The sequence below is a fragment of the Exophiala viscosa genome (genome assembly GCF_022695815.1).
Source record: "Exophiala viscosa unplaced genomic scaffold EDD37scaffold_3, whole genome shotgun sequence".
In the NCBI taxonomy this organism is placed as follows: Eukaryota; Fungi; Ascomycota; class Eurotiomycetes; order Chaetothyriales; family Herpotrichiellaceae; genus Exophiala; species Exophiala viscosa.
This window is the reverse complement of record NW_026944355.1, coordinates 696763-722502: the sequence shown is the minus strand read 5'-3', so window position 1 is coordinate 722502 and position 25740 is coordinate 696763. Positions and strand designations below refer to the sequence as shown.

Sequence of the window (25740 nt, the reverse complement as noted above, 5' to 3'; positions counted from 1 at the left end):
CCGATTTAGCCTTCGGATCGACCAGCGAGATGAGACCGGCGAAGCATCGCCGAGCAATTGATTTCTGCTGCACATATATCATCGCCCTCATTGTGGCCGCAGACATTGTGCTAGTAGCAATTTATCAACATTGTTAAGAGGGATTGAAGATGGTCTACAAATCACCCTTTCCACTACTGGACATTCCAGAAACCAACATTCTCTCTTATGTCTTTCCCGACGACCAGACACCGTCGAATAAACCCATATGGATAGATGCCCAAGACCCTACAAAATCTTTATCATCCAGCCAGGCTTTGGAATGGATCAAACGTCTAGGCTCATTCCTGGAGCATCAGCGGATCCCTAAGGGCGAGGTGGTCATGATCCTGACCCCGAACCACATCTTCGTTCCTGTCGCCTACTTGGGCATTGTCGGTGCAGGAAGGGTGTTTAGTGGTGCAAACCCCATCTACACTAGTACTGAGATTGAGCATCAGATCAGGAACACTGGGACTAGGTTGATCCTCGTTCATCCTTCTTTGGTTGGAACGGCAGTCGAAGCTGCTCGCAAGGCGGGTTTGGGGAAGGACAGCATCTTCCAGTTTTCAGATCATCCTTGTCAACCTTTTCAGGGCGTTCAAGACTGGCGGGATGTCGCTGTCGACGCCGACCGCTTCTCCTGTGATCAGCTGGGAGAAACTTCGAGACGTACACTGGCAACGATCAATTATTCATCTGGCACCACTGGACTACCTAAAGGAGTTTGCGTTTCACATTATAACATTATTGCCAATTCAGAGCAAACTATCTTCATACGGGACCAGGAACAGCCTTACCAGCCGTCGGCAAGGCCTGAAGAGCGCTGGCTTGGATTTCTTCCACTCTATCATGCATATGGTAAGCATTGGTCGGCTTCTGGCCTAATATCCACCATCGCTAACAAGGACAGGACAACTCTATATGTGTGTCATGGCACCGAGAATGTCAATACCAGTGTACATCATGCAAAAGTTTGTATACGAGGACTTCCTTAATTGCATCCAGAAATATCGCATTACTCATCTCCAGGCAGCGCCACCAATCCTGGTAATGCTGGATAAAAGACCGGAAACATCGAAATACGACCTAAGTAGCGTCAAGAACATCCTGTGCGGTGCTGCGCCACTTTCTAAAGAGCTCCAGAATGCGGTATCAAAAAGGTTTAAGGTCAATATCATTCAAGGCTGGGGCATGACGGAAGTGACTTGCGGTGCTGTTCACGTTCCAGGAGGACGCGTGGATGATTCCGGAAGTGTTGGAGTTCTCGATCCGAATTGCGAATGCAAACTTCTTGACGATGACGGCAAGGAGGTTGCAGCTGGGGAACCCGGAGAGATGCACGTGAAGGGGCCTCAGATATGCTTAGGCTACTGGAAAAATGCCTCGGCGACAAAGGAAACACTTGACGACGAGGGATGGCTGAAGACGGGAGACATTGCTGTGGTTAGAAAGGACTGGTTTTGGATCGTGGATCGCAAAAAAGAGCTCATCAAGGTGAATGCCCTTCAGGTCGCACCAGCTGAGCTGGAGGCTGTCCTGCTCGAACACGAAAGTATCGCAGATGCAGCAGTTGTCGGGATCACCCTGAACAACGAGGAATGGCCTCGGGCATACGTGACGCTGAAGGACGATAGCAAGGGCAAGATTACGGAGGAGCATATCCAAGAATGGATGAAAGACCGAGTTGCGAAGCATAAGCGGTTAGTGGGTGGAATCAGGTTCATTGACGAGGTACCGAAATTGGCGAGCGGGAAAATTCAACGGAAGGTAATGAGAGACTGGGCTAAGCGGGATGCGCAAGAGATGCAGGGCTCGCTGAAAGCTAGGCTATAGGCAGAGAAATTCATCCGGTAGGGAGAAGTGCGTCGTACCCAAACCCCAGTCTGTGCCAGCTGGCACATGTGTTGTTAACCCCGGATATCACTGTCCGGATCCACTTTGCGGCAGGGAATGCTGACAGGAAGACCTTTCGCGGTCCGCACGACTTACCCTGCAGTCGGAGACTCGGCCCAGAGCATTCTGTCATGACTTGGTGCTCTGGACCTCGGCGCTTAGCCATGGCTTAGACATGGTGCATTTCCCCTTGCAACTTTAGCAGGGAGTTCCAGAACAACACATCGAGCCTCACCTGATCGACATCTTCAGGGTCCATTTGTATGCTTGGCTCTCCATCTGCTTTTGTGCATATTGGTCCTTTCTTCGATTTCACTTCTTCGTTTCCAGCTTTGGATCTTCAGGGCGATTGTCAACATGGGCGACGCTAGTACTCCCAACGGTCATGGCCAGGCGACAACCATGCCCAGTGTCGTTCAGGGCGTCAACGGCATCAGCCCAACATATTCCTACCCGGAGAGGACGCCAGATGGCCCTTACAAGGTGCTCAAGCAGTACCACTCAAAGCCTCGAAAACTCAGGGTTGCTTGTGTGGGTGCTGGAGCATCGGGACTCTGCCTCGCCTACAAAATGGAGCGGATGCTAGAACCTAACTCATGGGAACTTACACTTTTCGAGAAGAACCCGACATTTGGCGGAACATGGTACGAGAACACCTACCCTGGTGTCGCGTGCGATATTCCTGCCCATCTATACACTTTCAGCTTCGACCCTAACCCCAATTGGTCACATTACTTTGCACACGGAGACGAGATTCAGAGGTATTTCGAAGACTTTGCCGACAGATATGGATCGCGGAAGTACATGAAACTTAACACCAAAGTTGTCAAAGCACGATGGGATGACGACGACTCTGTCTGGAATCTGACAATGGAGGACCAAAACACCAAGGAACAGTGGTCTGACTGGGCGCATTGTGTGGTGAATGGAACTGGTACGTGACACTCAGACGGAGTTCCGGAGTATGCTTGTGACTAATTATCCCAGGTATTCTAAACAACTGGAAATGGCCGGATATTGAGAATCTGCACGACTTCAGCGGTCCCCTGGTTCATTCAGCCTCATGGAACCATGACGTTGATTTCGAGGGTAAGACCGTCGGCGTTGTCGGAACCGGCTCCACAAGTGTGCAAATTGTTCCTCAATTACAAAAGACCTGCAAAGAAGTCCAAGTGTACATGAGAAGCCCAACATGGATCAGTCCACCCTTCGGCGCTGGTGCCCTACAGACTGATCTCCAGAAAGGAGCTGAGGTGGACCCTGGCCATCGACAGTACAAGTTCACCGAACAGGACAAGAAGCGATTTAGTGAAGATCCACAGTACCATCTGGACTTCCGAAAAAGAATCGAGGCCGAAATCAATGGTCTATTCGGCATGTACCAGCAAGGCTCCGATTTATCGAATATGTTCCGGGATGTCATCACTGCTGAAATGAACCGCCGTATGGGCCCTGGGCACGAAGAACTCAAAAAATTCATCATTCCGAAGTGGTCGCCGGGATGTAGGCGTATATCTCCCGGTGATGGATACCTAGAGGCTCTTGTGAAGCCGAACGTCGAGCCCGTCTTCAGTGGCATCGATAAGGTGACTAAGAACGGGATCCTGACCAAAGACGGCGTAGAGCATAAGATGGACATACTGGTCTGTGCCACAGGCTTCAAAGTTGCCTTCAAGCCTGCGTTCAAGGTGATCAACGGTGCCGGCAAGTCCATTGACGAGGATTGGGGTGACGGTGTCAATTTGTACTTTGGTGTATCTGCTCCAAGGTAAGCTCCTTTCGCCCAATCGTATCCATTCATGCCGCTTACATGCTACTCACAGATTCCCCAACTACTATACGATCGTCGGGCCGGGCGCCACATGGTCTAGTGGGACCCTGTTGCCCAGTATCGAAACGACGATCGAATACTCGGTCAAAATGATGAAGAAGATGCAGCACGAAGGCATCAAGTGCATGTCCGTCAAGCAGGAAGCTGTCGACGACATCTACGCCCACTTTGACGAGTTCCACAAGACGACGGTGTGGCAAGAAGAGTGCCGGAGTTGGTTCAAGGACGGAAAGATCAAGAACCGCATTTACCTGTGGCCAGGCTCGGTATGTTTCTAACCATAACCTCGCCTATACTCCTTGTTACTGATCTTGCTGACCAACGTCGAACAGACCATTCACTTCTTGAAGACCATCAAAGATCCTAGGATCGAAGACTATGATATCACGTATAGACATAAGAATCGGTTTGCGTTCTTGGGTGACGGGAGCGTCAAGGCTACGAATACCAAGGACATCTATGGTCTGGCGCCATATGTGAGAGGAAGTGACCATGAATGGTCAGTAGACTGAGACTACCCATGGAAACTCACGCTTGGGTTCTGGAAATATTATATCAGGATTTTGTTGTCAATTCTGTTCAGCATGCCGGTGTTTTGGCATCTATTCGGACTTATTGTAGGGCAAAACTTCCATCTAAATGGCCAGAGCTTTTTCCTCTTAGCTTCAAGCTTCTATCAGTCATCGGTACAGGTGGCATAAAACATAGTCATACACCCGAGAGAGGGTGATTCGAATTTCGCCTGGACATTAAGCAACGTTTGCAGAGTATACTTTGCTAGTCTATTTTTGCGGTTGGATGTACATGATCAAATGATGTGCTTCAATTTGCTGGAGTATAAGTACATACCCCAAGATCTATAACGCACACAAGAACACCTCATGCTATATTTCTATGCCAGCTGGACATCATCCTGGTGATGGCCATCTTCTTTGACGCCCACTGTCTTTCCATGCATCTTTCGGGCCACGTCGTCCGTTAAATACTGTCCATAGTCGATCGTCAAGCAAGCTGCCCCGCAAGCGAGACAGGCGAATGCAATTACAGCATACCATACATATCTAGTGAGTTGTTAGCAAGTCTTACTGAAACACAATTTGCGGCCTGACTCACTTGAATGACTCTGCGGCAGCGGAAGCCTCGGCACCACCGATTGCGGCGGTGATTTTAGTGTTGATTCCAGGAACCGCCGTGAAGTTCGAGAGTGCCAGCCCCTCGAGCAGTGCAGGCAAGCTACTCTTAGGAAGACCTGCCGCTAGCGCTGCCTTCTCGACTGCTGGGGCGGTGAATTGCGTAAGCTTGTTTGACAAGATGGTTGTGTAGATAGCCACGGCGACACTTGCACCCGCCGATCTAATACTTCCTAGCGCACCCAAAGCTGCACCGATGTCTTCACTAGGCAGTGCCAAAGGAGCCAGGGCCAACGAGCAGGTTTCGATGATACCAATTGAGAAGCAAGCCATGAACATCAAGCCAATGCCTTTATGCTCTTGTCCCACACCGACCGATACCATCGAGGCCGAGAATGTCAGGAGCATGAGACACCCGGCAATCAGGATGAAGCGTGACCGTTTGATGTACTTGCACAGCACACCTCCGAGGCATTGACCGATGAGTGTGGCCGAACCCAAAACACATGCAAGCCATCCCTTGTGCGTGGCGGAGCCAGTAAACAAGTAGGCAATCTGCTCCGGCCACAACACGTTCATGGAGTAGTAGACGCAGCTACCAACCATTGCAGTGACGACCATGGCAAGGTAGCCCTTGTACTTGAAGAGGTGAATTGGCAGTAGAGTGTCGCCGCGGTGTACATACGCATCGTAGAGGACGAATGCCACAAGCGACACAAAGCCAACCACAATCGTCCCGATGACGTGACCAGACTTCCAGGGATACACACTTCCTCCCCAGGATAGTCCCATGATGAACAGCAGCAGACCTCCCGTGAACAGAACGAATCCAACGAAGTCTTGTCGTAGGAACTGCTCTTTCTTGGATCGATTCTTGTGTAGAAGCTCGAAGGTCGGAGGGTGGTAGAAGAAGAAAAAGAGAATGACTGCGGAGCCGGACACAATCACATCCAGGTAGTAGGCCCAGCGCCAGCCTGCTTTTGTGTGCACGACCAGCGATTGAGCGATGACCGGTCCGAAACAGGCAATCTGGAAACTGGAGAAAAAGATTGCGATGACCCAGAGTGGGCGGTGCTTGTTCGGGACCAGTTCCGCAATGGCCACTGTAAAGGAGATCTGGACTGCACCTGCCAGGCCGCTGAGGAGGTTGGCCCCGATAAGATCATCCACATATGTTGCACTTGAGCCAATGATGGATCCAATCAAGGCAAAACAATTACCACCGATGAAGAACCATCTTCGTCCAAAGATGTCCGAGAGACGTCCCACGAGGAGGAAGCCGATAGACAGGCCTAGTGTGTATGCAAGGGCAACCCAGTTGATGTTGGCAGATGGCCCAATGTCTTCATCGATCAAGGCGAGCGAGTTGACCGGCAGGACGAACCCCAAATAGTTGCTGATATTGCCTAGGCAGAGTGCCTTGCCATATCAGCACCATACGCCAGCGCCTTGTTGATTGGAACTTACAGTAAATGTACCAATGAAGCCGATGCTTCGATAGTAGTGCTTAGGGAGGTTTTGGCCCAAGGCATCTTCGTCGATGGCATAGGTATCGGTCTTGATGGCGATATGGTCGATCTCTTTGGTTGGTCCGGCACCTGGTCCAATGTCCGAGACGTGCTGAATCTTTTCTTCATGCATCTTGTCGCTGGAGGTGATCACCATGGTGTGATATTTTCGTCGCTGGACCTCGTGGCACCGGCGCAGTGGTAATATATGCCTACAGTATTTCCCCGAAGTGCCCCGGACTCCAGAGAACAAGCAATGCTTATAAGCCTGAGCCGCCCTGTCAACTTCCGGAGCGCTCCCCGCACTGGGTGCCCAGGGAAACCAATAACCGGGGGAAACGCCCCGCCGGGATGGCACCCGGCAATGTGGCTGGGGAGACTCGACTCGAGGGGCTAGGCCTTGGGGATCTTGGAGAGTCATGCAAACTCAACTTTCTGAGCGGAGCTTATCCCACAGAGCAGCCGAGCCGACTCGACGAGGCCACCAGGATCCAGCGCAATGCGAACCTTCTTTTTCCAATGTCTCACAATAACCATCCCGTTTAACATTGCAGGACTCTACTTACGGCGACACCAGCCTTCATTTGGGACGGCTGGGGGTCAATTTGCTCGTATCACGAGTTTGACAAATGACATAGGCTCGTGTAAAAGCATTGCTGCTCGATAACCAGGGACAGCAGTCGTGCATGCAATGGCATCGTTGTTGAAAGGTGTTGGATTCATAACTGGTGCCGCATCAGGTGAGACGTCTTTCATAGGTTTGCAGTAAATATGCTGATCCGTTGAAGGGATCGGAAAGGCGACAGCATTCTCATTTGCAAAGCATGGCGCAAGAGCACTGGCAATTGGTGACCTGAACTCCGCCGCAATCAATGATACTGCTGCCGAAATCAAAAACAGCTTCCCCAATATCGAAGTCCTCCCGCTCGAACTCGACGTCGGAGATGAAAAGTCCATTGATGAGGTAGTCGCGCAAGCAGCAAGCAAGTTCGGTCGAATTGATTATGCTGTCAACAATGCTGGAGTTGGCGGCGATATGATCCCCTCAGGGGGCCTTAGCTCCTCAGATTGGCAGAGGGTTGTGAACATCAATCTCAGTGGTGTATGGAAAAGTTCGAGGGCAGAAATCCGCCAGATGTCGAAGCAACAGCCGCTAGAACCCAAGTCAGCACTCCTCTAATGAAGCAGGTCCTACATACTGATCTTCCGGGCAGCTCTGTCCGATACAACCGGGGGACAATCGTGAACATGGCATCCATGTACGGTCTCATCGCAACGTCGCTGAACACTCCAGCCGTAGCCTACACAGCGACAAAGCACGGCGTAATTGGCCTGACCAAAGCCGATGCGATCGCATACGCACGGGAAGGCATCCGAATCAATGCCATGTGTCCTGGGTAAGCCATGCTAGTATTGTCCTTGTCGGGCTCGACCACAGAACGCTGACGATGACAAGCTACGTAGCAACACCGCTACTGAAGAACTCTAGCGCCTCTGAAATTATGCAGAGGGAAATTGAGAGGACACCAGCAGGACGAATAGCAGAAATGGAGGAGATTGCCGACACTATTACCTTCATGGTATCTCCCATGAGCAGCTTTATGTATGGCGCCGGTTTGGTCGCTGATGGGTGAGTTCGTTCTATCAAAGTCTTCAGATCGATCTAACGTCTTGCAGTGGATTTACCATCCAGTAAAAGTCTGGGACAGAAGTTTCAAAGTGGCTCGGCTTTGCCGGTTCAGGCATGTAAATGAACGAGGGAAACTGAGTACGACAATAATATTCAGAGATGTCTAGAACAATCTAAAGCCTCTCCTGTCTACCTGTAAAATCAACACCGCCCGCGTCGTGCGAACAGGTACCTGACTTGGTCATGATCTCCCTCTTTTTGCCACGGCTGAAGTACTCGCCATCGTCATGGTCTCGGACATAATAGGCCCAGTCCGCCGTCTGGTCCAATTCTGTTTGACTGTAGCCATTCCCTAGCCAGGCGAACCTGTTGCCGTTATACTCGACCTTGAAATCCTCCCATCGAACCTCACCCAAAGCCTCGATGTAGTGCAGGGTCGAGCCAGGCCAAAGGGCTGTCACAGGAGCATCAGCCTGATTAGCCTTGTACCAGCTTCGGCATGGATCTGCCCAGACAGTCTCCTTCATGTACTCATCTTTGTACTTGATGAAGTCACTCACGGCTTCGGTCGTGGGCGCAAAGCTCTTGATGTTGTGTACTTGGTATCGGTCGATTATGCGCATCATCCAGTCAGCCTGGTACTCGATGGCCGACAGCACCGGTCCGTTGCCGATAGGACAATTGGGCCCTAAGAAAATCAGGTAGTTGGGGAAATCTGGTGCTGCAACTCCGAGATATGATGTCGGTTCTTTGGCCCAGACGTCTTGTAAATTATCACCTGAAGGGCCGATCAAGGGAAAGCGTGGTTTGAATGTGGTGTCGAAGCCAGTCGCGCAGATCAGTACGTCTACTGCGTACTCGTTACCGTCGTCGCACAGGCAACCATTCTCTGTGATTTCTTTGATCTCTCCGTACACCACAGAGACATTCTCCTTCGTCAGGCTCTCTAGATAATTGACACCAGGAGTGAGCCGTCGGCATCCCAGCGACCAGTCTGGAATCAGCTTCTCTTCTAGGAATTTGTTGTTGAGCTTTTGTTTCATTTGCTCGATCATGTATGCTCGAGTATCGTTCTGAGTTCTCGTGCCCTTCAAGAAAAGACTAAATTGTCCGTTCAATCCAGTTTCGACATTCTTGCGGTATTCAAGCAGCGCACCGGGCTTGTGTGCAAAATCATGAAGTTCTTGTGGCGTGAAAACATGCTGTTCAAGGCCTTGCACTGGGGAGACGTAGGTAGGCTCTCGGATGAATGTTGTGAGCTTCTTGACATGTGGCTGAACTGTTGGTAGAACCTGGATGCCAGATGATCTGTTTTAGTTAGCATCACCCGTCCTGGACAGGAGTACTGTCAGAGCTCCTTACCCATTTCCAATGAGTCCAACATGCTTTCCAGTGAGATCAACAGAAGTATCGTAGTTGGCGGTGTGTAGAAGAGTTCCCTTGTACTTATCAAGACCTGGAATTGCCGGCCATCGCCACGCATTCAGAATACCTCCGGCGTTGATGAGAATGTCACAGTAGTCCTCATGGTGTGTGTTGTTAGCCAAGTCGTGGACTCCCACGTGATATCCACCTTTGGCACTGTCCCAGGTGGCCTTCACGACTTGCTGGCGGGTTTTGCAATATCTTCGTAGGCCATGTTTCCGCGAGAACGTGTCGAAATAGTTGAAGATTTCGCCACTACCTGCATACACTGCAGACCAGTCCAACTTTGGCTCAAACGACCAAGTATAGTTATGCGATGGGACATCACATGCACACCTGTATGATTGTTAGTAGGCTTCACGGTAGTCTCGTCTGTGGCTATCATACCCTGGACTACATAGCTGTCAGCAATTCAAAGTCTCAAAAACTTCGCACGGGTACCACTCACTATTTATTCTCCCACCATGTGCCGGCGACTTCCTCGTTCTTTTCGTATATCGTCAATTCAAAATTCCGAAAGCTTCGTTGGAGCTTGTATGCGAAGAGAAGACCAGATGCTCCAGCACCAATGCATATGATCTTGATTCTGCGCTCTGAATGAATGGGTGCATTCGCACGCCTCTTCAAGTCAGGTGTAGCAAGTGAAGGAACCATGAAGTCGGCCATTGTATGTGCTGCTCTGTGGGTGATTCTGGGACTTTGTGACTTCAAGAAAAGACAGACCGATCGCGGTAATACAAGTACATCTAGACGGCCCCAGCAAGTCTAATTGGCGGATCCTCGAAGACCAGGTGCCCGGTGACTCGTGCATCTCCAGTGTCTTTGGAGTGTGCCGAGGTGCATGGGTCGTTGCCGTCTATGACTCGTGTTCTGGAATTCAAAGGGGGTCGAATGACTTGAGGTCATAGCCTTGCATGGCCCCCATAACCAATCATTCAGCCCCACAGCAACGGCAGGGACTCTCGGATATGCACTGGCACTCCACCTGCTGCCATCTCCTGCTAGTCTCAGACCCCCAACCCCTTCTCCACGATCGTCCTCCACGCTTGTGGTCTGAAAAGCAAACCTTGCCGGTCCAGCCGACTCCAGATCTTGCCGCTTTCTCTCGACGGCGATGTGATGGCAGAGATATCGTCGTAGGCTGCCGTGTCATTGCTCCAGGCCTGAACACTCTTACCACGATGACGCTCAAGAAACTAGATCACACATTCACACACCAGCAACTATCTTATGACGCTGAGCCAAACTATCAGCCATACATCCGTATCTCCTTCTTCTTCAGTAAACTTGAGCACGTCAGCTACGAACAATTCCATCGCCACTTTGAAACCGTTCATGCCGACCTCACGGTAGCCAGCAAGGCGTTCAAGGATTGCCATATTGGCCGATATGTTCAGGTACCATCGCTATGCTCGTGGTCGAAGCTACGGACACCTTACTGAACAGTCATCAGTTCCATCAAACGCCAGAGCTAAAAGAGAAAGCAAAGGAGCTTGGCTTACCTCAGCTCGAATATGATGGATGCTCTGACCTCTACGTAAAATCATGGGACCATTGGATGAAGTTCTGCAAGAGCCCTGAGTATACCGCCGTAATGAATCGTAAGTCGACGGAAGACGAAAGCGTTCACCACAATCACACTAGCTGACTTTATAATGTTACCAGCTGACGCTGTCCATTTCATGGGTCTACCAGTCTATGTCATGGTCGGTTATGATAACTTGATCTTCGGAGGGCCAACTCCTAAAATTGGATCAAATGCCGGCGTCACCGAGGAGGATTTGTAGCCTCAGCTGAAAAGTTGAACGTAGTCAATGAAGAAACCTCGCGCCATATTGAGTCATTGCCAAATGAGATGCAACGCTATGCCGGAACACCTGTTCAGTCCGACTGATATGTCTTTTCATAGTTTCGGGGCTGTGGGAGGCACGTATTCCCAGTCTAGCTCGGCATCTGGGTTCTCAATCCCCCATGTCTTTCTCAATGCCCTCGCTCTCTCAGCATATGCTTGATGCCTTTTCCTCGTTTCCTCATGGAGTTTCAGCTGATCCCGGCCAACTTGATGCCTATGTGCGGCGTCGGGGCCATCTGCCACCCTCACAAATCGAGCGTAGGTCCATATCTCTGGCAGCGGAGTGTGCTGCGTCAGCCCCTGGCCGGCGTACATCTGCATGCACGTATCGACTATTTTGGCCGCGGTTTCTGGCACGAGGATCTTCGACTGTGCGATCACATATCGGCCTGCCTTGTTGCCTTTTGCGTCCATCGTATCCGCCGCATTCAGCACCACCAGTCTCAGTGCGTCAATCTCGATTCTCATGGTAGCCAGCCGCTCGATGTTGCTGTCGAACTGGCCAATGTACTTGCCACGCGGCCTCTTGCGAGGATCCTTGCATCGCAGCAGTGCCAATTCGTACGCCCTCTCGCACTGCCCAATCAGTCTCATGCAGTGGTGAATGCGGCCAGGACCCAGTCTACCCTGTGCGATCTCGAAGGCTCGGCCCTCCCCTAGGATCACATTCTCCTTGGGTACTCGCACGTTGTTGTAGATGTATTCACCGTGGCCTTCCGGTGCATGGTCGTAGCCCATGATTGTCAGATTCCGCCTCATCGTCAGACCTTTGGAGTTACTGGGCACGAGAAGCATCGTGTGTCGCTTCCAAACATCTGGGTTGCCTGGATCGGAGCACCCCATAAGAATGTACAGTTTCATTTCCTCGTTCCAGAGTGCGTTGCCGTATAATTTCCGGCCGTTTATGACGTACTCATCACCATCTTGTGTAATGCGGCAGGAGACATTTGTTGCATCTGAAGTTGCCTTGTCCGGTTCGGTCATCGAGTATGCGGACGAGAAGTCGCCGTTCATGAGCGGTCGAAGCCATTTCTCCTTCTGTGCATCGGTGCAGTACTTCGCAAGAAGCTCCATGTTACCGGTTTCTGGAGCGTGGCAATTCATAGTTTGCGCAGCCCAGTACGTTTGTCCCATGATTTCGGCGCAGCATGAATACTCGAGGTTGGTGAGGCCAGGAGATTCTTTGAAGTGGTTGGGGAGGAAAATGTTCCAAAGCCCCTGAGATTTAGCCTTCTTACGGAGTTCGTGCATCAGGGGGGCCGTCTTCCATCGATTTTGGGCAACCTGGGCTTTCATGATCTGCTCGGCGGGAATGCATTCTGTCTCGACCCATTTGTACACCCGATGGATGAGATCTACCGCCTGTGGGCGTAGCTTGGATAATACCCATGGCGGGTAGCGGCTGAAAGGGATCTGATCAGCCAGTTGTGCGTTGTTATATGAGGCCATAGCGACTAGGAAGATGTTGTCAACATTGATATCGAAAGGTCATCGTGAGATCTAGCGATATATATTTGGGGAGGCCTGGCCGGATGTAGTTATCCTGAGAAGTTAGTGAGTTTGGGGGGGCATTGTACCGAAAGTGGCCGAGGCCGAGGCACTCCAATTTGCAGGACCTCGCTGAACCAGACAGCATGCATCTCTCTTTATCAGGCGGAAACACCAAAAGCAGCTGATTACTGGACTTATCTGATGAGTCTCAAATGCTCGTGAGTATCATGGACTGAAATTGTCAGTGTATTCGAAGGACCCTAGCGACAGACCCCCGGGGTAACTAAGGCAAGTCCAATTCGCGATGCCTTGGGGTGCGGTCAGGCACAATTTGCCCCAGGAGCAGTCAGTGCCAGGGTTCAAAGTGTTGATTTCAGGGTCGAACTCCTCATTTACGACGTTCACTGAGGCAATATGTGTGCACATTGCTATTGAGGTGCCGCGGTCCAGGTAAATAAGTACTGGACTGGCGCGTGAGGTCCAAGAAAATTCTCAGACCAGAAACTGACCTGACGGAAAGCCCGGAAGATCCATAGGGATCTCGGCGAAGCACCGAACACCAACTAAGATAGCCTGGAGAACCTTGCCCAGCTTGTGTGAAAGTGGACAAGCTCGGGCGCCAAATCCTCGTACCCGCCATGCACAAAAGTCCCCTGGAAAATATTCGGGCAACCACCACCTACCCATTTCAGCAACCTGGGATCAAAGTCATCCAGCACCTTGTCATTTTTTGCATTAGCGCTCTCCAGGCTGCAGGTCTCTACGTCTTCATACAGGGTCAATACGACTTCAGCAGCATCTGGGTCCGCGAGCTGGGCCAGGAAAGCCTGTCGATGTCTTGCTGATCTTGGAGATGGTATTCCAGGTCTGGTCGGGTCCGTCGAGGATACTAGCAAACTACCTCTTCTCTGACTCGCCCGGTGGAATGTGGATTATTCTTGAAGGTCATGCAGAACCTGTATGCAATAGCACGATCTAAGGAAGATGCGCAAGATCAATCACCTGGCCAATACTGCAGTCTCAGCATGACTCTATCTTCCTGTCCGGCTTGCACAAGTCCACAGTCAGTCCAGCTCAAACGGAGCTTCACGAAGTTTTTGTCCGCCCTCCGAGTCATCGAGAATAACATGGGATTCTGTTTACCAGCAGATCTCTCTTTGATGCCCTATGCGGGCACCCAGGTGTCCTAGCCCAGGAGAGGTCTTCGAAAGAAGAATACCATGATTGGAACTGAGTCAATGGTAGTTTCTGGCCTGTGACAGCGTTGAATGGTTACCAAGCCACTGAAGATGTGCCAACGCCAACATTTCTGCCCGCATTGAAAACGACTGGGTTGCATCTGCTTCCAACGAACATGCCTGCTGTGTCAGGGGGGCCTGGGTCTGTGGTACCGCTGAGTGATGGCCCTGGCAGGCAATACGAGGATGGGACGGAGAGCCTGCGATCTGCCTTCCTCAGTCTTCAAATATCTCGAAGTCTTTTCATCAAGGCGTGGAGGTCGATGGTCTCTTCAGGGCTATCTCTCCTTGCTGGGTTTGAAGACGCCTTGCTGTTCCATCTTCCCCAATGCGTCGCGCACCCAATGTCGACAATCTCTTCTGAATTCGACTCCTGCTTTGTACAGGTTTTGAGGCATGGACACCGAGCGACAGATTTCGTCCACTCGGTGCAGGTCAGCCTGGGCCACAGTGCCCTTGAAATGTTTCTTGTAAAATTGTCTTGAATCTTCGATCTTGTTTCGTTGCTTCGTTTCGTTTTCCCACCCGGGACCATGACCTCCTATGACATGGTACATCCATCCGCGACCAGAGTCCGCCTCAATGTATATTGCATCGTGGAATACCGGCATTGATGTGAATTGAGCAATATAGACTTTATAAGTTGCCATGAGTTGCACAGTGTCGAAAATAAGCCACACAGATAGCCAACGAACGTTATGGAAGACTGTTGAATTCAGGAGTTGAGCACAGCTGAGCGACTCCTCTCGGTGCTCAAGATATAAAGGCTGCGCCATCTTGCGCTTTGGGCGAGCTGCAGCATCAGCAAACATTTTAGTTCCTCATTTGTTGCATCCTTGCTTAGGATTGCATGCAGCCGAGGCCATAGTCACTACAACTTGCATGCTTGGGCAGCAAGATAGTCTCTCATTCTGCGAAAGCAGTAATATCATAGCATGTGCGGTACTTGATGCATTTTGGGCTCCCATCTATCTGACCTGTGCGTGGTCAATCAAGGTGTATATACACCTTCTGAGAATCACTGCCTGACTTGATTGGGCGACAGCGCTTGGAAAGGTCTTCTGGTCGAAATGGTGACATGATATGAGAAATTCGCGGGGTTGTATGCATAGGCGAGGTCGTACGTCCTCGGCAATTGATGTTACTCAACATAGTACGGAGGTATCATGTCCGGTGTCGAAACCCTGGACATCTGGGGTGCTCAAATTGGGGTCTGGCAGCTCGATATCCTGATAAGTCAATTCCTCCATCAGTCCGCTATGCCTTTGGGCCAGTGTCAAGTCGTAAATACCAGAGAGCCTGTTTCCAGAACAAGCCGCACTGTCTGACAGATATTGCTCCTGAGGATCAAATAGATATTGTCATTGGTTGTCAGTCTGGAGTCTGTCGCATACAACAACATAGGTTGAAGTCTTGACGGGGGTAAAGATCTTCATCTCCATCGTCCAGCGCTCTCGCCTTACTGTCGAGGCATCCGCTGTTGTGACCGTGCTTGACCTCGAATTCATGTCGTCGATGTACGCCCTGTCAGACGGTGGTACTGGTTCTTGGGAGCAGCCTCGCCAGGTGGAAGAGAACCTCCGTGTCAAAAGCGTACGTGGCTAGTTGCACTCCGTGGCTGAGCTTTCTTGGTGTTTTGGTGACGGGGTGTATTGCGCGTTCTTTTGGTGCTACACGCCGAGTCTGTTTCCGGAGAAAGTGGCACCGTCTGACCGCTGTATCTCTTCACGTCCAAATAGATATCAATCCCTATTGGCAGTCTGGAGTGCTTCGCACACAACGATATAGAGTTGGCTTGTGACAGGATGGAGCTGACCAGCTTTGTCGTATAGTCCTACCAGCTTGTAGTCAAGGCATCCGTTATTGTCAACCTGCTGGACATTGAATTTGTCTCGTAGATGTACTCCCTGTCAGACGGTGTCACTTTTTCTGGAAAGACGCTCGGTGTGTACAAGCTGCGTCACAAAGCTACACATACAGTCAGCCGTGGATCCCTAGAAACCCGTCTGCCTATTATGTCAATTGGCGATCCACAGTCGCCTGTCATTCTAGACTGATTATATCAACAGCCTTTCACATTTGCTGTTCAGACTGGCGTTCTTCGTACCTTCAGCATTCAACTCGGTGGAAGGTCGGAAGGCGTCGAGGACATCGGGGGCCATTTATGACGGGTTTGGGAGAACCCAAGTTGCAGACGACAACCACCTCCATCCCAACATGTCTTACCCAGCTCTTACCGGCGGCACCGGCCGCAACATAGACATGACACGATCCGAGTCTGACCTGGCGGTCAACATCCGCAAAGCCACGAGTATCGAGGAGACCGCCCCCAAACGCAAACATGTCCGAAGCTGTATTGTGTACACCTGGGACCACAAGTCCTCCTTATCCTTCTGGGCGGGCCTAAAGATCCAGCCGATTCTGGCAGACGAGGTGCAGACCTTCAAGGCTCTGATTACCATACACAAGGTGTTGCAGGAGGGCCATCCGGTGACAGTGAAAGAGGGACAGCAGAATGTGAACTGGATAGAGAGTTTGGCAAGAGGTGTGACTGGCGAAGGCCTACGAGGATACGGACCGCTCATCAGAGAGTACGTCTTCTTCCTGCTCGCGAAGCTGGCATTCCACCGACAACATCCTGAATTCAACGGTCTATTTGAGTATGAGGAGTATATCAGTCTGAAATCAATCAACGACCCCAATGAGGGTTATGAGACGATCTCCGATCTGATGACCCTGCAAGATCAGATTGATACCTTTCAGAAGCTCATCTTCTCTCACTTCCGGGGCGGTGCAAACAATGAGTGCAGAATCGCAGCTTTGGTGCCGCTGGTGCAGGAAAGCTATGGCATTTACAAATTCATCACCAGTATGCTTCGAGCCATGCATACGACCACAGGCGATGACGACGCTCTCGAGCCACTACGTACACGATACGACGGACAGCATTATCGCCTGGTCAAATTCTACTACGAGTGCTCCAACCTTCGATACCTCACCTCCTTGATCACCGTACCTAAACTACCTCAAGATCCTCCCAGCCTCCTCGCCGAAGACGAAGAAAAGCCTGCGCTGCCGAGGCGACCCACGAAAGAGATCGAGCAAGCGCCGTCACCTGTTGCAAAGAATGGCACACCAGATCCGAGAGATATGGATGATTTCTGGTCAAGAGAAGCTCAGAGACAACAAGATGAGTACGAAGCAGAACAGCGACGCTTGCAGCAACAGTGGGAAGACCAGCAGAGGCAACAAATGCTCTCCCAGCAAGAAGCGCAGCGTGCGTTTGAGGAACAGCAGAGAATGCAGGCTGAGCAACAACGAGTTGCCCAGGAACAACTCATGCGTGATCAATATCAAGCTCAAACTCAGGGTCGCATGGCTGAGCTGGAACGGGAAAATCTGAATGCACGTGCACAGTATGAGCGAGATCAATTGATGCTGCAACAGTACGACCAGAGAATGAAAGCGCTGGAGGAACAGTTGCAGCAGCTGAACAACAACTTTCACATGCAGTCGCAGTCGAAGGACGATCAGATCTCATCTCTACAAGAGCAAGTCAACACCTGGCGGTCCAAGTATGAAGCATTGGCGAAACTGTATTCTCAATTGCGACAAGAACATCTCGACCTTCTACAGACCACCAAATCACTAAAGCTGAAAGCTGCTTCAGCGCAAGAGGCCATCGACCGCCGAGAACGGCTGGAGCGAGAAATGAAGACCAAGAACCTGGAATTGGCGGACATGATCAGAGAACGTGATCGCGCACTCCACGAAAAGGACCGTTCTCAAGGCGGCCATCGTGAGGAGCTCGAGAAGTTGAAGCGAGAGCTGAGACTCGCCCTGGAAAGAGCCGAGAATGCGGAAAAGTCCAAGGGCTCGGAATTGTCTTCGATGCTTGCCAAATACAACCGTGAGATGGCCGATCTTGAAGAGGCTGTGCGGACCAAGACCAGACAACTTGAAGACATTCGATCGAAGCACGGCGAGCGCAGTTCGGACCACGAGGCTGAACTCCGTGAAAAAGATGACGAGATTGAAATCTACAAGTCCGGCATGGAACAGGCTTTGGAAGAATTGGAAGAGCTCAAATTGGGCGGTGGTGAAGCTGACGGTGCCCTCGACGGTGCCATTGATGAAGTCATCAAGAGCAACATCAACAAGATCAACGACATTATTGATTCTGTCCTCCAGAGTGGCGTGCAGAGAGTCGACGACGCTATGTACGAACTCGACTCTCCCATGCAGGCTGGTAACCAGAACGCTACGGCACCATATGTGCTGTCGCAAATCGAAAAGGCATCGGCCAGCGCCACGGAGTTCTCGACCGCGTTCAACAACTTTGTCGCCGATGGACCGAACAGTGACCATTCAGACATCATCAAGACAGTGTCCGTCTTTGCGGCTTCCATAGCCGATGTTCTGTCCAACACCAAGGGTCTGACCCGCTTCGCAACCGAAGAAAAGAAAGGCGATCAATTGACAGATGCTGCGAGACAGTCTGCTCTTTCGACCATCAGCTTTTTCCGAAGCCTACAGTCATTCAGATTGGAAGGACTTGAGCCCATGCAGAAGAGCGACGTGGTCATCAACAACAATCACGATGTTCTCATGAAATTGCAGAAATTGTCCAAGCTGGCTGATGCCTTCGCACCCAAGGGCAGCAAGATCAGCACATCCGGCGACTTGGGCGACCTTGTAGACTCTGAGTTGACCAAGGCTGCCAACGCCATCGAGGCCGCCGCGGCGCGTCTATCCAAGCTGAAGAACAAGCCGCGAGATGGCTACTCTACGTACGAATTGAAGGTCAACGATACGATCCTCGAAGCAGCCATTGCGGTCACCAATGCTATTGCGCAATTGATCAAGGCAGCAACGGACTCGCAGAACGAGATTGTAAAAGAAGGGCGTGGTTCATCTTCACGGACGGCCTTCTACAAGAAGAACAACCGATGGACCGAAGGATTGATCTCAGCAGCTAAGGCTGTGGCCACGTCGACGAACACTCTCATTGAGACGGCGGATGGAGTCATTAATGGACGCAATAGCCCTGAACAGTTGATCGTGGCATCGAACGATGTCGCAGCCAGCACAGCACAGCTTGTTGCGGCAAGCAGAGTCAAGGCTTCGTTCATGTCCAAGACACAAGATCGGCTGGAGCAGGCCTCGCGGGCTGTGGGCTCGGCTTGTCGTGCACTGGTCAGACAGGTGCAGGACATTATCAAGCAAAAGCAACGAGATGATGGCGATAATGTGGATTATGCTTCGCTGAGCGGGCATGAATTCAAGGTGCGGGAGATGGAGCAGCAGGTATGGTTTATTCTTCTTCTTGTTTTGTGATGTTAGCATGCTAACCTAACTGTCTACAGGTTGAGATTCTTCAGCTGAGAAATGCGCTTGACGCTGCGAACGGGCGGTTGAGTGAGATGCGTAAGATCTCCTACCGGGAAGATTAAGCTTGCGGAGGGCTTCATGAGCATTGAGTATTGAGCGATGGGCAAGGGCAAGGGCAAGGGCAAGCGATTGTTGAGACTTCTCGGGTTGGGTCAAGCAAGCGACGGACCGGCAAATGTACATTTGTGTTTGTGAGAGAGGCGATGGCATGGCAGAGGTCGCTGTGGGAATGGCGCGTGCTTGTACTCAGATAGCTGAATATGCTGCCATGATGAATGGTAGCGCAGGCCTCGACTCCATACTCGTGCCACGAATGGAGCCAGTCACCATACGAGTTGTGCTGGTGTTTCGGTATGTGCTCATTTGTTCCACGATGTGGTGTTTTATCCTCTCTCTTTCATGGTCGTCGACCTATGCCAACGATCAGATCGGATGTGAGGGCGTGAGCCAGTCTGCGGTGGGATGACCGGTCTGGGATAACGCGAGAGGAGCTAATTGTCAGTATGGTTCTGCGCAAAAGCGGGCACGAGAGTGCGAACGGGAGCCATGTTCATGCACGCCGGATGGTCATGGCATGCTTTCTGCGGGAGTGTTCGTGGATTTTCACCTGTGGCTACACCTGCGCTTTGTTTGGTCAGTGGTAGAGGGCGATTTGGATGCTCGCTCAACACGAGTTCGACGCTGCAATCGTAGGAAAGTCTTCTATGGCAGGAGCACGGCGAGGGAAAAGTAGGCAGTCGATGCTCGACAGTTGCTGCAGTGCTTTTCCAGGAAGGTGGTACTATGCGGACAACTTGCAGGACCGGTGCTGGAGGACTGTGGTGGATTGTTCTGATTTGTTCGCTTACCGCCGATGATGACGAGCTTTGTCAACACTGCAGACGCGCCGATGGAAAATGGGGAAAGAGCTGATATGTAACAAGGTTGACGCTATGTTTGCTGCTCAATTCCAACTTCAAAGCTCAAGCCCTATTTCCAGTTTTCCAGTTTCTCAGTGGCTAATTACATTAAGACCTCAGTCTCTTTGACTGGGTATGTTCAACTCCTTGCTTCAAGAAAAAGCCCATTTTGTGTGTTCCGGCATCATGGTCTTTTGAGTATGGATGCATCTGCAGTCCTGTGACTGAGGTTCTCGACTCCTGCCATGACGAAAGCCCTTGTTCTGTATGCCAATACCATGATCCCGAATGTGTCTGCTTATCAATTCCATGATTGACCTTCCGAATCCTTTGCCCCGGCATTGCACTCTGACAACGAGCCAATGCCATGAAATCCCCAAGTATCCCTGCATGTGAATCCGTGGACCAAGATTCGCAGATGATGAAAGTCGTTCTTCTGCGCCACAATGCCATGATTCCAAGTTTCTGTGCACATCGGAGGTTTGTACGATGTATGTTCAATGCCTTCAGGCGTCGAAGTTGATGAGTTCGCTCAAGTCGAGGTTGAATGGATCGAAGTCGTCCTGGATGACACGGGGATCGAATCCAAGAATTGGTGGAGAAACGTCCGGGTGAAAGTGAAGTGCAAGGGAGTTACTTTCGAAAGCATCTTGTTGTTCAGCTGTGACTGCTGCGACTGAGAGGTAGGCATTGCTGTTGATGATTGCATCCATGGATAGTTCATTATTCTCCTCATGTTCACACACAGGGCCATCGACATTTCCATCATCAGATGGTTCTGGGGTAGTCTCGATGCTGCTTGGCTGCGTGGTCATGGTGGTTGTCTGCGGAAGAGTGTTAGCCTCACATCACAGATGTATGTATCACGACCTACCGATTGTGGAGTGACGGCCAAAGTGAGAGTACCGCATGTGGAAGGAGGGGTCTGATCAGCAGGAGGCAAAACGTCCATCAAGCCTTCGTCACGAAGCACTTGCATGAGATCCCGGCGATTGGCTCTGGGCAAGAGACCTTGATCGTAGCATTGTCCGACAATATCTTCCAATGACAAGTTTGTTTGTGGTGGATATTCAGCAGCAAGGATGTCGGCGTTGAAAGCAGGATTTCGGAACAGGACTGGCTCTCCAGCAGCCTCGCTCGACAGAGTCCATCCCATCTTCGAGAGGTACTTGTCGGCTGGTATGATTGGAAGCAATGGGATTGCGATGGAGAGGAATTTGTCGACTGGTAAGGTCTCTTGATGATGGTCTCTCAGATCAGAGTACGCGCTGCCGAGAAGTGCCCAAATGCTATGCTTGCTCTCTTGACCCCACATTTGGCGCATCAAGCCGGATTTCTGCTTTTGAGGAAGGCCTTTGAAGATAGGGCTGTAGTATGCTGGGAAGAGATATCAGCATCGCTGCACACTCGTCCGCTGGAAGCTGCAACTTACTTCGGTATGTTATGAAAGCATTCAGTGGACGCTTCTGCTTGAAACGAGCGACAACTGCCTTGCGGCGTTGAGCGCGTGCGAACTTGCGTTCCGAGGCGGAAGTGGATGCCACGCTCACATCATCGCCGCTACTCATGTTTGCCACACTTGTCTTGAGCTCGGCAGCAAGAGCAAGCGAGCCGCTCAACGCTGACAACTGCTCAGAGGACAGGCTGTTGAACAAGGCAGCGAAGGCGGACGGGAAGGCGTTGCTCGCGGCCATCTTGAGTGCACGGACTTGCCAACAAAGAGTGGAATGTGAGTGAGTCAATTGTCTCAGTGTGAAGAAGTTGAGGATGGGATGATGATGGAAACGAAATTCGATTTTGCAAGAAGAGAATTGTAAAGGACAAGTGAACTCCCAGCCTCTGTGTTCTCTCACCGCCCGAATTGTCACTCTTGGCTGAATCTCACATCGAATACTGCCTCACCCTCGACTTCTTGCTATTGTTCTCCACTACTAGTTGCGGGAACAATAGTATGCTTCACCATGAGGCTGGTCGAGTCGCAATTTCAGTTGCTTGGCTGCACCAAACGCAATTACGAGCCGACTACATCTGGTCGAACATAGCCATCTGATTGTTGGAGCAGCATTGATGAGCGACAGGTCGACCAAGTGCATGCACAAGAACGCCTGACACCATGGCTGAACCAGAAAATAACAACGGCGACAAGGCCAATACTAGCAGCAAGATCTCGGAGGTAGAGGTGAAACATCGTGGAGTCATCGACGGTGAGATTCATTTCCAATTGCTCAAGGCTTGCATGACTGAACATGTGGCAGGTGAGGGAAAGGTTGTGGCTCCTTGCAGCGAGGACTATCTTGTCTCCCTTGTCCTCGAGATCCTTCGTGCCAGAGCATATCCACTCGTAAAGCTCGTCCGAACACACGACATGCCGGCTCAAGTACGACGTCTACAATTCATATCCACAGAAGTGCGAAGATTGATCCGTTCTCCTGCACTGTTCCCATCACTTTCGGTTCGAGCAAGATTCTCAGCACTTCTTGCGTCCGACGCAAATTTGCAATTCGCTCAGTCAGTCAAAGAACTCCTGCTCCACGACGTTGTCGGAGAGCTCGACCAGTTTGAACGTGACAATTTTACACGCCCAACATACCAGAAAGACAGCAAGGGCTGGGAGAATTTCTATCTGAACATGGCGCCAGGAGCACCTACAAAACAACCAATTCTCAAAACTACCCCGCTGTCGAGTTATCAGTCTGTCCCGATTGTTGGCATGAGGATCATCGGTGATTTCTGCAGGGAAGACCGGCTGCTCCGTCAATGGGTTAGAGAGACTACAGTACCAGTGGATGTGAAACCTGCAGCGACGACGAGATTGCTCAACTTGGACAAGCCAGACGAACAAGAGCCAAACCCAAAACATATGCTTCGGCAGGAGTCTGAGGATGTGTCCATCCGACCGAACCCATTCGGCGAAGACCGCAAGCTGCGTCTTGGACTTCCGAATCATGGACCCGAACCACTGGAGGACTTTACCCCCTTCCTAGGTCGTCTCGAGGCTCCTCCTCTGCCACAAAATGTGCAACCAGCCACCCTGAACAATCCAGAGGTATTGCCAATTCTATCAGTGCGGTCCTGGCATGTTCCAACGAAGCGCATCGAGCTGCGATTTCATAATTGAAGGTGGGCGCCATCCGAACTTCCAGCTCTTCAGCATCCTCAAATCAGGGCTAACATCACACCTGAACCATCCCAGACATCAACGTTGCGACAACATATCTCCCATTGAGCCCGGTGTTCGCAGCCAGCTCGAGAGGGACTACACGATCCAGATGGCGCCGAACCAGTACGTTGTGCTATCCAATATCATGTTTGCTTTAGGTTAAAAGCCGTACGAGGATATCCAGCTATGCCGCAATCGCGAATGCCTTCATGGACAGCCTCATTGACTGGGACGGAATCCGCGATGATGCTGCCATCCTTCGTGCCAGTACTGAAGAGGACATTGCAGAAGCTGCTGGTGCTGAACAGGGAGACTCTGTCGTTGCCTTTGACAATGATGGTGAAGCAGTCAAATTCCAACAAGAACTCGAACGTGTCCTTTGGATGCTTGCGTAAACCTGCAATTGCTTCGGCGGCAATGCATGACACGTCGTCATTGCACTTCATACAAATGCACTTCATGATGCTCAACAAGGTATCTCATGGACCTTATCAAGACTCAACATTGTCACAATCCTGATACAAGCCATGACGCTTGGGTCAGAAACCGAATCGTCACACTGAAATGGTGAACATGGTGAAGAAGAGGGTCGACAGTAAGGAAGGCCTTACACAACATCGAGGGCTACAAATATTGGCGCTCCTGCTTGCTGCCTGGTTATCATCAAATGAGGGCAATGGGACGCATTGGCATCAGGAAAGATGCAAACTGGGCTGGAGGGAGAGATACATGGCCGGTGTCAATAATCAAAAGCATGGAACTTGAGTTCTGTACATGCTCATGAGTCCAACGCTAATACCCATGCGACAGTTGGACTGCTTAGTATTGTCTTTTCCATAGAAGAAAATGAAAATGTGTTTGTCCTTAGTTGGACGAACCACCAAAACCCTTGATGTTCGCTCTTGTCATTTACACTTCCTTGCATACATCTGCCTTGTAGTTCTGGCTGATCTGAAGCCATGGCCCGCGTGGGTGTCATCCCATCCCCCATGCCGGATGTTTTCGTCCTGCGACTGGTGACCACAGACCAGGCACACTTGGGGGACCCAAATTCACGTTCGCAGGAGCCATCGCACCAGTCGTATCACGATGCTAGGCAGGAGTGCGAGGCTTTAGAGGCCCGAGTTTGTACATCTGACATACAGAGTTGTTTTCCAGTCATTGATGATCACATCTGCCCCTCGTAGGAGATAGTACGAATACGAGAATATAAATATACGCTTTGGGGCACCTAACATCGTTTTACCATCACACTTCCCCAAACTGCCACAACCTGCGTCAGTGGCTTCTTCAAATACAACAGGGCCAATGGAGGTTTGCAGAAAGAGCGTGCATGACCGGGTTTGGTGGGCGACAAGTTGGAAGAGAAACAAATAACGAACACTGCATGCAACGACCACGAGGGCGACAAGACGTGTGGTGATAGGGCACGAAAAAACGGCCAAAAGCCCTCATCCCAGCTAGACGAGGGGTTTCTTTTGTCCTTGCAGCATGCCCTGAACCTGGTCACCCTCCATCTACGATCAAGCTCCGCTAGATGAGAATATAAGATGGAAGAAACCGTGCAAAGTTCGGTAGATTCGGTATGTCTAGCTGAGTACGCTCTACACGCAGCGTCAAAAAACCTCCACGAGGAGAACTTCATCAAGACCTTGTTGATCCTCCCTTGACATTGGATTACCCCAGCACAACCACCCCATAATGTCATCCCCCGAACAAAGTGACAAAGCCAGGAGACCCTCCCTCTTCAAGCGATTAGGCAACAAATTGAACCCGACCACCGAAGAACAAGACTCTGCTTCTACCATGTCCGGAGCGACGTTGGTTCAGCCAACGACATCGACTGGTCCAAACATGTCCGGGGAAGAGGAGGCCTCGCTCGGCGACCTCATGACCAGGCTGCCGAACTGCCCCCAGAGGAGTTCAAGATTCATCTGGCACGGTACAAGGCTGAAGCTGAGGCAAGGCAAGAGCAGCAATCGCGGTCAAAGTCTTGGTCGTATTCGAAGGAGTTCTTGAGTAATGAAAAGATGTGATTCGGCTGGTCAGAAGACATGGAGCATGAAGATGAGGACATCCGTGAGGCTGGAATACAGCTTGGAAGGACAGTTCGCGGTGCACGATGGTGGTTGTGAGTGTGGTTTGTGATCTATGGCTTTGGCATATGGCCCTGAGGAGGCGACCAAGCAGAGCAGAGGCGCATCGCCCCAGCGTATGGAAGTAGAACATTGTTCAGCCCCAAGCGAATCTTGCACCATATCCATCACGAGC

The 25740-nt window shown here is 51.0% G+C and overlaps 11 protein-coding genes across 11 annotated transcripts; 6 read left to right on the top strand and 5 right to left on the bottom strand.

Annotated features, from left to right (window-relative positions):
- The first annotated feature begins 28 nt into the window (after positions 1-28).
- On the top strand, positions 29-1893 carry EDD37DRAFT_664153 (uncharacterized protein). The gene is made up of 2 exons (XM_062819210.1): positions 29-879; positions 932-1893. The coding sequence occupies exons 1-2, from the start codon at positions 150-152 to the stop codon at positions 1852-1854; spliced, it is 1653 nt and encodes a 550-aa protein (XP_062671692.1). The 5' UTR covers positions 29-149; the 3' UTR covers positions 1855-1893.
- Positions 1894-2170: 277 nt separating this feature from the next.
- On the top strand, positions 2171-4386 carry EDD37DRAFT_588822 (uncharacterized protein). Its single transcript, XM_062814486.1, has 4 exons — positions 2171-2848; positions 2902-3682; positions 3738-4011; positions 4078-4386. Exons 1-4 carry the CDS (start codon positions 2272-2274, stop codon positions 4255-4257), a joined length of 1812 nt encoding a protein of 603 aa, XP_062671691.1. The 5' UTR covers positions 2171-2271; the 3' UTR covers positions 4258-4386.
- A 208-nt stretch (positions 4387-4594) lies between these two features.
- EDD37DRAFT_625589 (fungal trichothecene efflux pump) lies at positions 4595-6620 on the bottom strand. The gene is made up of 3 exons (XM_062816248.1): positions 6343-6620; positions 4859-6294; positions 4595-4806 (listed from the first exon to the last, which is right to left on the bottom strand). Exons 1-3 carry the CDS (start codon positions 6538-6540, stop codon positions 4638-4640), a joined length of 1803 nt encoding a protein of 600 aa, XP_062671690.1. The 5' UTR covers positions 6541-6620; the 3' UTR covers positions 4595-4637.
- Positions 6621-6839: 219 nt separating this feature from the next.
- EDD37DRAFT_318338 (oxidoreductase) lies at positions 6840-8133 on the top strand. The gene is made up of 5 exons (XM_062811416.1): positions 6840-7123; positions 7172-7547; positions 7598-7780; positions 7840-8013; positions 8061-8133. The coding sequence occupies exons 1-5, from the start codon at positions 7075-7077 to the stop codon at positions 8077-8079; spliced, it is 801 nt and encodes a 266-aa protein (XP_062671689.1). The 5' UTR covers positions 6840-7074; the 3' UTR covers positions 8080-8133.
- Positions 8134-8186: 53 nt separating this feature from the next.
- On the bottom strand, positions 8187-10379 carry EDD37DRAFT_664149 (uncharacterized protein; the record flags this gene model as incomplete). Its single annotated transcript, XM_062819209.1, has 4 exons — positions 9887-10379; positions 9826-9831; positions 9376-9774; positions 8187-9321 (listed from the first exon to the last, which is right to left on the bottom strand). The coding sequence occupies exons 1-4, from the start codon at positions 10102-10104 to the stop codon at positions 8187-8189; spliced, it is 1758 nt and encodes a 585-aa protein (XP_062671688.1). The 5' UTR covers positions 10105-10379.
- A 240-nt stretch (positions 10380-10619) lies between these two features.
- EDD37DRAFT_648256 (uncharacterized protein) lies at positions 10620-11225 on the top strand (the record flags this gene model as incomplete). Its single annotated transcript, XM_062817986.1, has 3 exons — positions 10620-10835; positions 10892-11039; positions 11104-11225. The coding sequence occupies 3 exons, from the start codon at positions 10620-10622 to the stop codon at positions 11223-11225; spliced, it is 486 nt and encodes a 161-aa protein (XP_062671687.1).
- On the bottom strand, positions 11088-12954 carry EDD37DRAFT_318326 (acyl-CoA dehydrogenase family member 11). The gene has a single exon (XM_062811415.1). It carries the CDS (start codon positions 12737-12739, stop codon positions 11342-11344), a length of 1398 nt encoding a protein of 465 aa, XP_062671686.1. The 5' UTR covers positions 12740-12954; the 3' UTR covers positions 11088-11341.
- A 1343-nt stretch (positions 12955-14297) lies between these two features.
- EDD37DRAFT_648254 (uncharacterized protein) lies at positions 14298-14795 on the bottom strand (the record flags this gene model as incomplete). The annotated part of the gene is made up of 1 exon (XM_062817985.1): positions 14298-14795. The coding sequence occupies one exon, from the start codon at positions 14793-14795 to the stop codon at positions 14298-14300; it is 498 nt and encodes a 165-aa protein (XP_062671685.1).
- A 1441-nt stretch (positions 14796-16236) lies between these two features.
- On the top strand, positions 16237-19472 carry EDD37DRAFT_562464 (huntingtin interacting protein 1; the record flags this gene model as incomplete). Its single annotated transcript, XM_062813913.1, has 2 exons — positions 16237-19326; positions 19386-19472. 2 exons carry the CDS (start codon positions 16237-16239, stop codon positions 19470-19472), a joined length of 3177 nt encoding a protein of 1058 aa, XP_062671684.1.
- Positions 19473-20411: 939 nt separating this feature from the next.
- EDD37DRAFT_678936 (mating-type protein MAT alpha 1-domain-containing protein) lies at positions 20412-22234 on the bottom strand. Its single transcript, XM_062819670.1, has 3 exons — positions 21742-22234; positions 21184-21686; positions 20412-21133 (listed from the first exon to the last, which is right to left on the bottom strand). Exons 1-3 carry the CDS (start codon positions 22001-22003, stop codon positions 20816-20818), a joined length of 1083 nt encoding a protein of 360 aa, XP_062671683.1. The 5' UTR covers positions 22004-22234; the 3' UTR covers positions 20412-20815.
- On the top strand, positions 22029-23767 carry EDD37DRAFT_317961 (uncharacterized protein). Its single transcript, XM_062811413.1, has 3 exons — positions 22029-22513; positions 22565-23429; positions 23503-23767. Exons 1-2 carry the CDS (start codon positions 22423-22425, stop codon positions 23425-23427), a joined length of 954 nt encoding a protein of 317 aa, XP_062671682.1. The 5' UTR covers positions 22029-22422; the 3' UTR covers positions 23428-23429; positions 23503-23767.
- Positions 23768-25740: the final 1973 nt, after the last annotated feature.

Coding starts and splice junctions, on each gene's coding strand:
- EDD37DRAFT_664153 (XM_062819210.1), top strand. CDS start 150: ATGGTCTACAAATCACCCTTTCCACTACTGGACATTCCAGAAACCAAC. Junction 880..931: donor TCCACTCTATCATGCATATG/GTAAGCATTGGT, acceptor TAACAAGGACAG/GACAACTCTATATGTGTGTC.
- EDD37DRAFT_588822 (XM_062814486.1), top strand. CDS start 2,272: ATGGGCGACGCTAGTACTCCCAACGGTCATGGCCAGGCGACAACCATG. Junction 3,683..3,737: donor TTTGGTGTATCTGCTCCAAG/GTAAGCTCCTTT, acceptor TGCTACTCACAG/ATTCCCCAACTACTATACGA. Junction 4,012..4,077: donor TTTACCTGTGGCCAGGCTCG/GTATGTTTCTAA, acceptor AACGTCGAACAG/ACCATTCACTTCTTGAAGAC.
- EDD37DRAFT_625589 (XM_062816248.1), bottom strand. CDS start 6,540: ATGGTGATCACCTCCAGCGACAAGATGCATGAAGAAAAGATTCAGCAC. Junction 6,295..6,342: donor GCTTCATTGGTACATTTACT/GTAAGTTCCAAT, acceptor TGATATGGCAAG/GCACTCTGCCTAGGCAATAT. Junction 4,807..4,858: donor GCTGCCGCAGAGTCATTCAA/GTGAGTCAGGCC, acceptor ACAACTCACTAG/ATATGTATGGTATGCTGTAA.
- EDD37DRAFT_318338 (XM_062811416.1), top strand. CDS start 7,075: ATGGCATCGTTGTTGAAAGGTGTTGGATTCATAACTGGTGCCGCATCA. Junction 7,124..7,171: donor CATAACTGGTGCCGCATCAG/GTGAGACGTCTT, acceptor GATCCGTTGAAG/GGATCGGAAAGGCGACAGCA. Junction 7,781..7,839: donor ATCAATGCCATGTGTCCTGG/GTAAGCCATGCT, acceptor GACGATGACAAG/CTACGTAGCAACACCGCTAC.
- EDD37DRAFT_318326 (XM_062811415.1), bottom strand. CDS start 12,739: ATGGCCTCATATAACAACGCACAACTGGCTGATCAGATCCCTTTCAGC.
- EDD37DRAFT_678936 (XM_062819670.1), bottom strand. CDS start 22,003: ATGGCCGCGAGCAACGCCTTCCCGTCCGCCTTCGCTGCCTTGTTCAAC. Junction 21,687..21,741: donor TGCTTTCATAACATACCGAA/GTAAGTTGCAGC, acceptor ATCTCTTCCCAG/CATACTACAGCCCTATCTTC. Junction 21,134..21,183: donor TGGCCGTCACTCCACAATCG/GTAGGTCGTGAT, acceptor ACTCTTCCGCAG/ACAACCACCATGACCACGCA.
- EDD37DRAFT_317961 (XM_062811413.1), top strand. CDS start 22,423: ATGGCTGAACCAGAAAATAACAACGGCGACAAGGCCAATACTAGCAGC. Junction 22,514..22,564: donor ACATCGTGGAGTCATCGACG/GTGAGATTCATT, acceptor AACATGTGGCAG/GTGAGGGAAAGGTTGTGGCT.